The sequence below is a fragment of the Xenopus laevis genome, chromosome 1L (assembly GCF_017654675.1).
Source record: "Xenopus laevis strain J_2021 chromosome 1L, Xenopus_laevis_v10.1, whole genome shotgun sequence".
Classification (NCBI taxonomy): domain Eukaryota; kingdom Metazoa; phylum Chordata; class Amphibia; order Anura; family Pipidae; genus Xenopus; species Xenopus laevis.
Window position 1 is genome coordinate 83,902,840 of NC_054371.1, and position 12,630 is coordinate 83,915,469.

The window sequence follows — 12,630 nt, forward strand, 5'->3', positions numbered from 1 at the left end:
CAGCCAACCTTCTTTAAACAAGAATAATCTTTTACAACAGACATAGGCTGCCATAATGTTTAAGGTGCTTACTGTTATAAGACCTGTAATCGCTAGTTTTTTCTTGAATTGAGTTCATGACTAAATGGTTTCCAGAGCAGAGCTTTTCCACTGGAGACCTTTGGGCAACATATGAACTGTCATGAACTTTCATGTCCAAGGACTCCATAGATCCCATTATATGATATCATTTTAATATGATCTAGCCAGCAAACATAATAAGTGTGTTACATGGCAAAAGCTGGACTGTTCTAAACTGCAAATATTAAAATGGTTCCAAGAAATGGCAGGAGTTTGCGTTTATAACAGGGTAAACACACCTTTGTTCCAAGTCTAGATAAGCCTAATTTGTGCAACAAGCTGGGATTTAATGTCAGATCTGATTAGTATGTACTTACACATTATTTGGATGTCATTTAATGCTTGTGTTATCACATAACCTGCTTTGTCTGGAGACTGCAGATTCTCAAGTAGGTAACGTAACCTCTGCAAAGCACACTGGCCAGATGCTCTACTTTTCCCATGCTGTTGTTGCATGTTTTGTATGCAGGCTGGGAAAAGTGGCTCACAGCTACTCCTGTCCAAAGACAGTCGGCTTGTGTGCAGCTACACTGAAAATGTGTTTTCTGGCCAAAATATGCTCAGTGTAGCTGCACACAGGCCAACACTGTTTATATCTGTGGAGTTACATGGAGGGCAAGCAGAAAAGGGTCCATGTTTCTCAGCCTGAATAAAAAACACATGATGAGAAAAGCAGATCATCAACCATGTGTGCCCCTAACCTTACTCCATGTAGATATCCGGTCGAACACTGCAATAAAGTCCTAGCTCTTTTCGCCAAGGACATCTCTTATCTATAACCATGAACATACCTTAATTTACTAGTTCTGTACGAAAACAATATTTAGCAGTGTCTGTTTGACCACAATTTGGTGGATGTTTTCTTTTTTCCAGTGTGACTCCAGGGCCAGAATGTATGAGGCAGCAGAATATATGTAACAAGATCATGGAGAGGCTGCTAGAAGATTATACAGAATTATTTGAGTGTGAGAGCATGGGAAAAGATCAGCTACTAGAAGACACGGCAGGAATTATTACAGTGAAAGTAAGTGGAATGAGAATCAAGAGTGTTTTACTGTTACTGCTGACAACTCCTAAAAATTAAATATGAAGTACAGGTATGGGACTGTAATCCAGAATGCTCTGGACCTGGGCTGTTTTGGATAACGTATCTTTTTATAATTTGGATCTTAAGTCTACTACAAAATCATTTAAACATTAAATAAACCCAATAGGCTGGTTTTGCCTCCAATATGGATTAATAATATCATCTTAGTTTGGATCAAGTACAAGATATTGTTTTATTATTACAGAGAAAAAGGAAATGGAAGACGGCCTTTCTGGATAACAGGTTTCCAGATAACTGATTCCACACCTGTTATAAGCTTGTGGGATCCACAACAGACGCTTTCTTTTCTTTAAGGCAGTTTGTTTACACACATGGGGGACCATTTCAGGATACAAAACACAAATCATAAAAATAAATCCTGCCCACTCAATGCTTTCCTCTCAGTCTCTGGCTTTTGGTCACTTGGTAACAGCTCCTTGTGCACCTTGCAGTTGCAGGCAGCACCCTCAGTTCCTCTGGTAGTTCTTAACACAGGCAGGTAACCTTCGAGCTCTGTGCCCTGCTCAGAGAGACCTCCTGACAGTCTCACTAGAATAAAATACTTTTCCACAGCCTTCCTGTGGAAAGTGAGCTACAACTTGTGAGCAGGAATTAGGGAATGGAGTATCTGATCTGCTTGTTCCAGAATACTCCAGTTTCCAGGACCTGGCTACTAAAGTCTTTAAAGAGAGAGACTATTCTCTGTTTATGAACACCGTTCCTGAAGCTTACATCTACTGAGGAGACATTAAAGGCAAAACACACCTTTCTACACATCTGGTCACTCTACCACACTGTATAATAGCTGACTTCTTGTACTATGCATTCTTTTTAATCTTTGTGAAATTGTGCATGCAGATATTTGAAGCAATGTTGACATATCCATTAATTGGCAAAATAAATAAAAATAAAAGTATTCGTAAGGCTAAAGCATGCATATTTTTCTCCATCAGCATATTTCAGCAAGTCCCAAACCACATTATATTACCTACCATTGACCATATTACCTACCATTGACAGTTTTGTGAACCAACTGAAAGTACAATTTCGGAGGCAGATCTAATGGACTGTAGTCTGGCTTTCCACAAAAAAAAATCTGTTTTTATAATGCCTCACTATGGCACAAAAAAGAGGCCAATTTTGTCCTGCTATAGTTGACCCCTCCTATAGGATTAATCTAAGGGTTTTTTAAATTGTTATAATCAAAATACTTTAATGCTCATAAGTTTACTGTCCGTCCTGCTTTATTATATTGAAGGTATTTTCACAATACTGTACAATGAATAAGCACTTTTGTTATCTATTGGTCACCAGCTCAAGAACAAATCATAACCTTTCTTTTGGCCATTATAGTTATATTGGTGTGAAACTAAGTGGGGGATAATCAGGAATGTTTTAGGGACTACTGCCGCCTGAGGCAGCAGCCCCGATGCCGCCCCCCCTCCCGCTCCACGCTTCTAACTTATAGCGTCGGAGCAGGTGGAGGAGGGGCCGCATCGCTAGTGCAGTGAACCTATTGCGCTTGCTGCACTAGAAGAGTCGAATTTCCATTTTAAAAACGGAAATTAGTCTCTTAAAGTAACCAGAGACGGCTTTTTGCCCCCCCCCCCCGGTAACTGGTCGATCCGTGCCGCCTGAGGCAAGATTCTCACCTTGTCTCATGGCCCGAATGACCCTGGGGATAATTACAATATTGAGGCATATTAATCATCAAGCTGTTTAAAATGGTGTAATTTATCAAGGTGTATTACATATTAAAGTGTGTATTTGGATTTACACTGTCACTTACTACATTAGAGACAGTGGACAAGTTAATTATTATACCAGTTTGTACACCATTTAATACAAAGTTCAAAAAATACACATGATTGTACACAGTGTAGCAAGGATTTAAATGTGATATGTCGTGTTTCCTTAGGCAATGTTTTTTTTACACAGCTAAAGATAGATATGACCCATTATCTCAGGCAGAACAAATTGCTACTTTGACTTGTTTTGTGCTCAGAAATTGTAAAGCTTACGTAGCTTGTTTTTTTTCAGAATCTTGAAATCTACATTCTGTCAAAGTAAGCATGTGACTTCCAGGTCCTGTTCCAAGTTTTTATTATTTAGTTGCAAGATCTTAATTTTATCTACGATTTTTGTGGAGTTATTAAAATTCCTAGAGTGCAAATCACACTTTGGAATGTTTACAGCAGTGTCTATTTTTTCATATTATTGTGTGGCATAACCATGGAAAAACTCACAAGGTTTCAATGATGTATCTTGACTTGCCTATCTTGAATTTTACTGCTGCATTGAAATTGAATGTTTTTTTTTATTTCCTCAGGAATATAATCCGGACCAAACTTTTCACACTCTGCATGTTGACGAAAGAGAAACTCCTCATTCCCCACGGATAAAGGTTAGGTACCCAATATTGCAGCAATATTTGTTTTTTGTTGGTGTCATGAATAATTAAAACTAGTACCTGGAATAAAGGTGACAGTCTTACTGTTGCTTTGTCTTGAACTGAGCAGTCTCCCTTCTTGGGGAAGAATGCATGGTGATGAGTAAGAAATTAAAATGATTGTACAGTATGTTATAGATATAGAATTTCCTATTCCTAGTAACTTTGCAATTGGTCTTCATTAGTTTTTTAATAGTTTTTAAATGATTTGCCTTCCTCTTATACATCATTCTAGCCAGGGCCAGATTTACATAGCTGGCGCCCCAAGGCCCGCTGCCTTTTGTCACCCCTGTCCCCTCCCATTCATTTGTGTTACAGGGCAACCCTTTTGAAATAAAAAAAAAAAATAACAAAAGTGGTATAAAGGTGATACCTTTATTTTCTAACTAATATAATCATAGCAAGCTTTCAGAACATTTTAGTTCCTTTTTCAAGCTGATTACAATGAAGTTGTGGTGTTCTCTGGTATATATACAACATTCAGCTCATAGGTCAAATGACCAACAAAAAGGAATATCAATCTATGTGTAAGGTGTCAAAGTAATTTACGAGTGCTGAATTATTGGAGTGTAAAATCAAAGGAATTCCATATGTTCTCTTATTCCATATCCAGACATGTTGGTATTTCTGACCTGGTGCAGTCCTTTCTTAGTCCACATAATTAGCCATAAATCCAAGGCCCAGGTTTAGTCCCTTATTCAGAGAATTTAAAGTTTCCATTCATTTATATTCCCACACTTTTCTTTCATTATCTGTTTTAATTAAATTGTTTCATCATCAGGTCGGGAACACTGGGGATTGGCAAACGGGGAATTGAAAAACCTATTGATCTCATGATAAGCCCCAGACTTTCTGAACCAATGCAGATGTGGTTGGGCTTCATGCCACCCTCTAAAATCCTGCCACCCTAGACCCGGGCCTTGATGGCCTTTCCACAAATCCGGGCCTGATTCCAGATTTCAAATGGGTTCACTAACCCCCGCAGCCAATTAAAATTTGTTCTATGAGCTTACAATTTTATTTTTATAATTACTTTTTATTCCTTATCTTTCTGCTCAGTCCTCAGTTTTTCTGGTCAAGGTATTTGAGGAAAAAACTCAAATTTTTATGGAACAAAAACTTGAATTTTTCCAGATTTATTGTACCCTGAAGCTGTCCAAATCCAAAAATCAGCTATCTCAAACTTGCTGAGGTCATGTAGAAGCCAATGTGATCTGCGATGGGTTTCATTCGATGATCCGAAAAATTTGGGCTTTTCAGGCGATAAACCGGAAAAAAACGTGCGATTTTAGTCAGTCAGATCTGAAAAATTTGTATGATTTTATCGAGTTTTTTCCTGACCCGACTTTATCAAGTTATTTAATTGATAAATAAGATAAAATTGTGGATGGAAGTTTGGTCAGACTTGGCTTAATAAAAGAGATACATTTGAGTTTTAGTAAAAAAAAAAAAGCCCTAGGGGTGTTTGTCTCAAAAATGCTTGATGCTTTGTAGAGATGTATTGCATTACTGCAAAATGACTGACTGTGGGGCAAATACAACATGTTTGGTTTTTTTAATGATGTGTATCTCTGTAGGAATGCAATGCCGATTGGAATACTTCTCCCAGGTGCTTTAACGATAGAGGAGTTTCTCTCAAATCCCCAAGTGCAAAGGTGAGAGAATATGGATTCATTTGATTTTGAAGAGCCTCATTTCATAACCAGTTTTTTGCTTGGAGATTTGGGTCCTGCTTGGAGATTTGGGGCCTGTTTTAGATGTAGAATAATCAAGAGAACTGTTTATGGGCTTGAAGGAAAAAAAATATTTTTGGTAATTATTGGTTTTCTTGAAAATGCCATACATATAATTTGACAGTTTATGGAATGTTAGCAATGATATGCACTTATGTCTGTCTATTGGCTGTACGAGATGTATTGTAAAGATTTAATTCTAGTTCTATTTAACCATAACTATTAACTAGTTGTATTTCATATTTCATCCTTCAAAGTAGATTTTGTCAAAGTTTAAAGAAGAACCTTAGTATCTTGTAGACTGAAGTAATTAAGTCATTAAACTTTGATTTCCATATTCTCTTAAATTAGAGTTAGTAACTGTTAACACGAACACATGTATCAAAACCACCTCTGAACAAGGACATGATTAACTCCAGGATGCAGCTTGTCTTGGTGATTGTTGGATGGTTATACAAATAATTATTTGATTATTTCACAGGAACATAATTTGGATCAGCCACATTTTTCAGCACTTTCAAAAGAAAGAGAGGTTCCTTGTCAGTCTCCATGGCCAAAGGTAAGTGATTTTCTGAAGGTTCAAGTTGCAAGGCAGCTATAGGAATCATTTGTAACACATGACTAACACATTAAATATTTGTATGGAAAATATCCATTGCTATTTGGACATTACTAATATTCTTTAAAACTTATATTTAGCACATTATGCTTATATCTCACTACAGTGTAAAAAGCATCAGCTTTTGTTGCCTGTGTTTATTTCATAGTCTTATGGTTTTTTCTATAGAAATATTGTGTGGATCAGACTAACTCTCCAGTGTGTCTAGAGACAAGGGAGGTTCCTTATCAGTCTCCACGGTCAAAGGTGAGCCTGTTAGAACTCTGTGATATATGCTAATATACATCTATGCATTCACAGTATGTTATGGTTTCCCGATTTTAAAACAGAAATCCAGAACTTGGAGTAAGCTTCCTTGATATAAGTATGGGATCTGGAAACCCGTTATCTAGAACGCAAATTAAAACAATGTCCTTTTCTCTGTAATACTAAAACCGTACCTTGTACTTGATCCCCCACTAAGATATCAGTAATCCTTAATGAAGGCAAAACAAGCCTATTGGGTTTATTTCATATTTAATGGGGTTGTTCACCTTTACTCAACGTTTAGTATGATGTAGAGATTTATTTTTTAATTTTTATTACGTCTTGTAGCTAGGGTCCAAATTACCCTAGCAACCATGCACTGATTTGAGTAAGAGACTGGAATATGAATAGGAGAGAGCCTGAATAGAAAGATGAGTAATAACAATTAGGGTCTGGCCACACGGGCAAATTCAGGGAGATTAGTCGCCAGGCAACAAATCTCCTCTTCTTTGCGGCGACTAATCTCCCCGATCTGCCTTCCGCTGGCTAAAATATAAATCGCCTGGGGGCAGGCACACGGAGCGATTAGTTTTCCGAAGTCGACCCGAAGTTTTCTTGTGAGGCAATTACGGATCACTTTGGAAAACAAAGCGTTCCGTGTGTCTGTCCCCAGGCGATTTACATTTTAGCTGGCGGAAGGCAGATCGGGGAGATTAGTAGCCTCGAAGAAGAGATTTATCACCTGGCGACTAGTCTCCCCGGATCTGCCCGTGTGGCCAGACCCTTACAGAGCATTTGTTTTTATAGATGGGGTCGGTGGCCCCCATTTGAAAGCAACAAAGAGTCAATAGAAGAAAGCAAATAATTCAAAGACTATAAAAAGTGAAGTCTAATTAAAATAGCAGGGGGTGGGACCCTTTTAAATTATGCCACTGATGATGGATTGGATGATGGATGACTGGATTATTCTAAAATAATCTGCAATTAGGAGTTTTTTCAAATAAATATTGAAACTTTTTGTATTGCCTTGGTATTTCAACCATTATCTGGGTGAGGGCATTCCCCAGGGAACATTGGGTGACCTACAATTCTAAGAATTCTGTGTGCTGCATGCAAAATCGTGGGTCATTTAAGACCCTCCCCTCTCTGGTGACACCTCCCCTCGAGGCCCATTTATTTACTCCACTGATTTGGGTGTAAGGGCTTTTTACCCTAGCACATGGCCGCTCCTGCCATGAGGCAAGGTGAGAGCCTTTATTGTCATAATTACTAATAAATAAGCATAAATTACACAGGCATGTTGTAATTTATTGCAATTAAAAAGCAGGAGATATTTCTGTTCATCCGCTGTTTACTTCCTAGGAAAATACTAATGCAATCTCCAAGGAACCAACATACAGTGGATTTGATAAGCCTAAACCTTCTCCAAGAAGAAAGGTAAAACTCCACATTAAAGGAGTCTGCTTTTTATCGCCTAAAAATTGTCCCCCCCCTTCTTAGAGATTTTTTTTCAATTGTATCAATTTTCCTATTGTATATACTTAATAGGAAGATGTATTGGATTGAATAGTTAAGGAAACAAAGAATGAGGATCACATAAGTCTAAAACTTCCAGAAAAGACAAGTAAATAAAAAAAAATTGTCTCTGGTGAATTAAATTGATAATGAATTTTTTGAATGTCACATACATGTGCTGGGTGCTTTGCACAATAAATTACTATTTATTTTAATTGATTCTGTTATGTGCAGAGGCAATATGTGGTCCTCCGCCTACTCTTGATAAAACAAGAATGTAGTTGCTTAGCATTATGAGTTGATAATCATGGGCCCTCACTGGCCAATTTAAGACTAATGTTACACCGGTGGTGTAACTGCCACCCTGCAGGGATGGAGGGACGCACTCTCACATTGTACCTGACATCTTTCAGCCATTATCCATGGCACAACCTCTGTCCCCCTGGTAATTACACCACTGTCTCACAAATAGTGATGTTGTGTTGATAAAACACTAAGACTTACTTTTACACACATTTCCTATTAAAGGTTTTGGGAGCCATAGGAGCCATATCTGCTACATAAGAGACTAAAACATATGACCTTGGTTGGGAGCCATATCTGCTACATAAGAGACTAAAACATATGACCTTGGTTCTTTGACTAGAAATAATCAAAAAATAATTTCAATCTGTGACTGCAGAATTCTGTTTTCTTCTTGTATTCCCTTCCTAGGAAGATTCTCTAGATGCAGTAGTCAAAGAAGCAAAGAATGGTGGATTTGAAAAACCTAAACTTTCTCCAAACAGAGAGGTAAAATAAATAAGGAAATACTGGTACATTTTATATACATCTACATTTTTATTTAAATAATGCTAGTTACTTGTTTTGTAGTAATAAATTTAACTGGTACATTTCAGTTGACTGCATTCATTTCATTTACAGCAGAGGGAAAGGACGTTGAGCTATAAGTCTATCCACGAAAAATGCAGTAGTTGCCTAAAAATACCAGTCGGCATTTTAACACAATTATTATGGGTCAATGGCTATTCTTGAGTTTTATTGTTCAGCAGTTCTCAGTGCTGATTCCAGTGATGAAGTAGAGAAAGGAATATTACCCATTTATAGTAGATATATAATAAACAATTAATGTATATTAATATAAGCAAAATATTTTAATCCTTATTGGAGACAAAAAATTCTATTGGGTTTATTTAATGTTTAAATTATTTTTAGTTGTGTTAAGATAAGTCCAGAAAACCACTGAACATTCTGTATAATAGGTCTGATACCTGTATGTATAAAGTAGCATATCTGGTGATCATCAAGCTTCATACAAAATATTTTTCTTTAGTGTCAGCATGCCCAATAACCAAGTTACATAAATAAAGTGATTATTTATTCAGTGTGTTTAGAGCAAAAAAATTATCACAAGAAAGCTGAATTATTTGTAAGATCTATAAAGGAATAGTACAAAAGTGCATAAATACAGTAAAACCCAAATTTTTAATTCAGTGAGGGGCTGTGTCAAACTGATATAAAATCCAGGAACATAATAAACAATTTGCTTGTGTGGGACCACAAAAAAATCTGCATCAATTCTAGGAAAACTGAAAATCTGGGTACAACTGTATCATAATATACCATGTAAGCACATGCAATAACATACCATATATTGTGCTTCCACTTCAAATTAGATATATAATTTCACTTAAATTCTTCAAATTAGCCACTTCTCCTCCATGCTGAATATTACTACTTGTCACGTGTCCACTCCTTTATAGTGCCTAGTTGCACACCTGTGTAGGTTGGTACTTAAAAACCTTTTTTTATATGCATAAATCAGTTCTGGCAAGGGAATCTTCTTATAACACTTCCATCAGCATACAACACCCAACATTTAATTAAAAAACAAAGCATTTAATTAAAAAACATTGTACTACATTACTCACAATCAGATTTTGTAAGTACCAAAGTAGTTTACAGGCAGACACAGTGAAACGTGCAGAGCAGTGCTGTCCAACTGATGACCGCATCCGGCCCGCAACACCCCCTTGTGTGCCCCCCATGACAGTCTGCCTGCTGTGTCTGTTTACCTTGTGTAAGATTTAAAAGGTTTCAGTACTGAGATTAACTGGCTCCAAATTCAGACAGTAAACTCTTGCATTTTTCACACCTGTAATCCCCCTGCATTGTTCACACCTGTGACACCTCTATTGTTCACACCCCTAAAGCACTGTATTGTTCACACCTCAGTCCCAGACTGAAAGTGCCTACATTGTTCACCCATTCACACCTCCTACAAACTGCTGGCTGGGCACTGTATTGTCATTGTAGTGGTCCTGATAGGCCTCCCTGTATCCTGCATGCCCTATGCTCATTGTGTGTGCCATACTCTGTCTGCCCTATGCTCCCTGTGTGTGCCATACTCTGCCTGCCCTTTGCTCCTAGCATGCCTTTCGGGGTCCCAAAGGTGTCTGTTTATGTGCTAGGGGTTGCTTCATTATCCACAGGGGAGGAGGAGGCATGTGGATTTAAAAGTATGTTTTAATATGACTTAAAGGACAAGGAAAGTCTAAAATAGAATAAGGCTAGAAATGCTGTATTTTGTATACTAAACATAAGCATGAATTTACTGCACCACAAAGCCTAATCAAACAAATGATTTATGCTTTTAAAGTTGGCCACAGGGGGCTGTCATCTTGTAACTTTGTTAAACATCTTTGCCTGACCCTGCTTAGGGATCATCATAAACAAAGCTGCTTGAATTCTGCATGGCTGGTAAGTAAGGCGGGGGCTCCCCCTGCTGTTCATAAGTATGATTGTTTCCCTGCTCAGCAGTTAGGGATCATCTGACAATTCCTATCTACATCAGTAAATTAAGGGAGAATTTCACTGCATACAGTCAGGTTTCTTTTAAAAAACGGTACACATTTTTAATTAAAGCAAATTGGAGATAGGTTTCTTTTTGATTAAAGAAAGTAAAAATGGGATTTTATTTTTTTGCCTTTCCTTGTCCTTTAAATTTTTCACATATGAGTAATGAGTGATATCCCTGGTGTGCTACCACCATTAATGTGGGCATGATCTTAAAAGTTCTTGTGGTAAAATTTGTATGGTTTAAAGTGGGTGTGGTTTATAACAGGGAGTGGTCAACACTGGCTTCTGGCCCTAGGTACCACTGAAGTTGGACAGCACTGGTGTAGAGCATTGAGTCTTTGGATGCTCCATACCAACTTTTTTTTTATTTATTTTTTTTTGCATAGTACCAACATTTACACTCATCATCTAAAAGGAGAAGTAAACCCATTAGTAAAAAAAACCTCTACATAGACCTCCCTCCTTCCTCCCCCCAGCCTAGCTGCTACCCCGGGCAAATGCCCTTAACTTTTTACTTACCCCTCGTGCAGTTTCATGTTATCGGAGTTCACGGCATCCATCTTCGCTCTTCATGGGGTAGTAAGTTGCATATCGACACATGCGCAGTTGAAGCAGTCTTTTTTGCTCATGTGCTGAAAGTGACGAAAATTGTGTCAGAAGAAGACCCGATGAAGACTGAAGAAGAAGGTGCCCGTGGACTTCAATGCCATGAATCTGCACCGAGAGGTAAGTAAAATGTTAGGGCCATTTGCCCGGGGTAGCAGCTAGGCTGGGGGGGAGGAGGGTCTATGTAGGGTAGGGGGGTAGCAGAGGGAAGCAGATCCGCTGTCACGTAAACTTTCTTGTAGCCCCATTGACAGGCAGAGCTACGTGGAGTGGTTTTTGGCAGTTAAATGTGATGTAAAAGTTTCTACTTTAAATGGGGCTACACAAAGGAGTGGATGATCCACTTAGGGGCAGATTTATCAATGGTCGAGGTGGAATTTTTGAATTAAAAAAAATCGAATTTCGAGCTATTTTTGTGTACCTTGACTAGGGAATAGTCAAAATTCTATTCGAATTTTAAAAAAAATTCGAAAATGAGAATATTGAAATTGACTGTCTCTTTATAAATTAGACTTCGACCATTCGCCATCTAAAACCTGCAGAATTGCTGTTTTAGCCTATAGGGGACCTCCTAGAACCTATTTGGAATCAATAGGTGGACTTTGAAAAATCAAAGTTTTTTTGGGGAAAAACTCAGAATCAAATTCGATCGAATGCGCTATTACCATATATACTCGAGTATAAGCCGAACCCGAGTATAAGCCGAGGTACCTAATTTTACCTATGAAAACTGGAAAAAACTTATTGATTCGAGTATAAGCCTAGGGTGAGAAATGCAGTAGCTACTGTAAGTTTAAATAATCAAAAAACCCTTTTTAAAAATAATCTCTGCAGGCTGTAGCATTTGCTAAAGTCTGTTTGACTGAATTGGCTCATATTATTATTTATTTTAGTCAGCAGACAGATTTTTATAAATATAATTCATTATTTAACTTATCAAGTGAGTGGAAGATTTGCAATAAAATAAAAAATACAATAATCCTACCTGCTATGGCTGGCTGCACTTTTGAATTGTAGATTACTGACTGCACTTGCAGCCAGGCAGCAGCCACTAGGACCAGGCAAACTGACAAAATGATCTGTGCGCGCTGTTGCTCTTTCAGTCCACGTCCACTCTCACAGGTGCGAACAGAGGTTCCCTCTACTCTCTCTTTTCTGAGTCTTCTCGGGGAGCGATTACGAGCAAAGTTGTGGGAACCATCAGGGGTGCAGGGGCAAGGGACTCCGGTCAGTAGCTCAGCCACTGTCGTCGATCAACTCATAATGACTCGAGTATAAGCTGAGGTAGACTTTTTCAGCACATTTTGGTACTATTCGGCCAAAAAAAACCTGTTGGTCTTTTTGAATTCGAATTTCGAAGTTTTTCAAACTTTTTAAAAAGATTAGCTGGCCTAAA

At 38.0% G+C, this 12,630-nt stretch overlaps 1 protein-coding gene across 9 annotated transcripts in view; it reads left to right on the forward strand.

Annotated features, from left to right (window-relative positions):
• The window catches only part of fam13a.L (family with sequence similarity 13 member A L homeolog), a 129,381-nt gene that overhangs the window by 38,650 nt on the left and 78,101 nt on the right, over positions 1–12,630 (forward strand). For all 9 annotated transcript variants that reach the window (XM_018244044.2, XM_018243894.2, XM_018244290.2 and 6 more), the window contains 7 exon segments: positions 994–1,144; positions 3,537–3,611; positions 5,234–5,311; positions 5,871–5,948; positions 6,177–6,254; positions 7,617–7,691; positions 8,484–8,561. In XM_018244044.2, the coding sequence (XP_018099533.1) occupies positions 994–1,144; positions 3,537–3,611; positions 5,234–5,311; positions 5,871–5,948; positions 6,177–6,254; positions 7,617–7,691; positions 8,484–8,561 (613 nt within the window).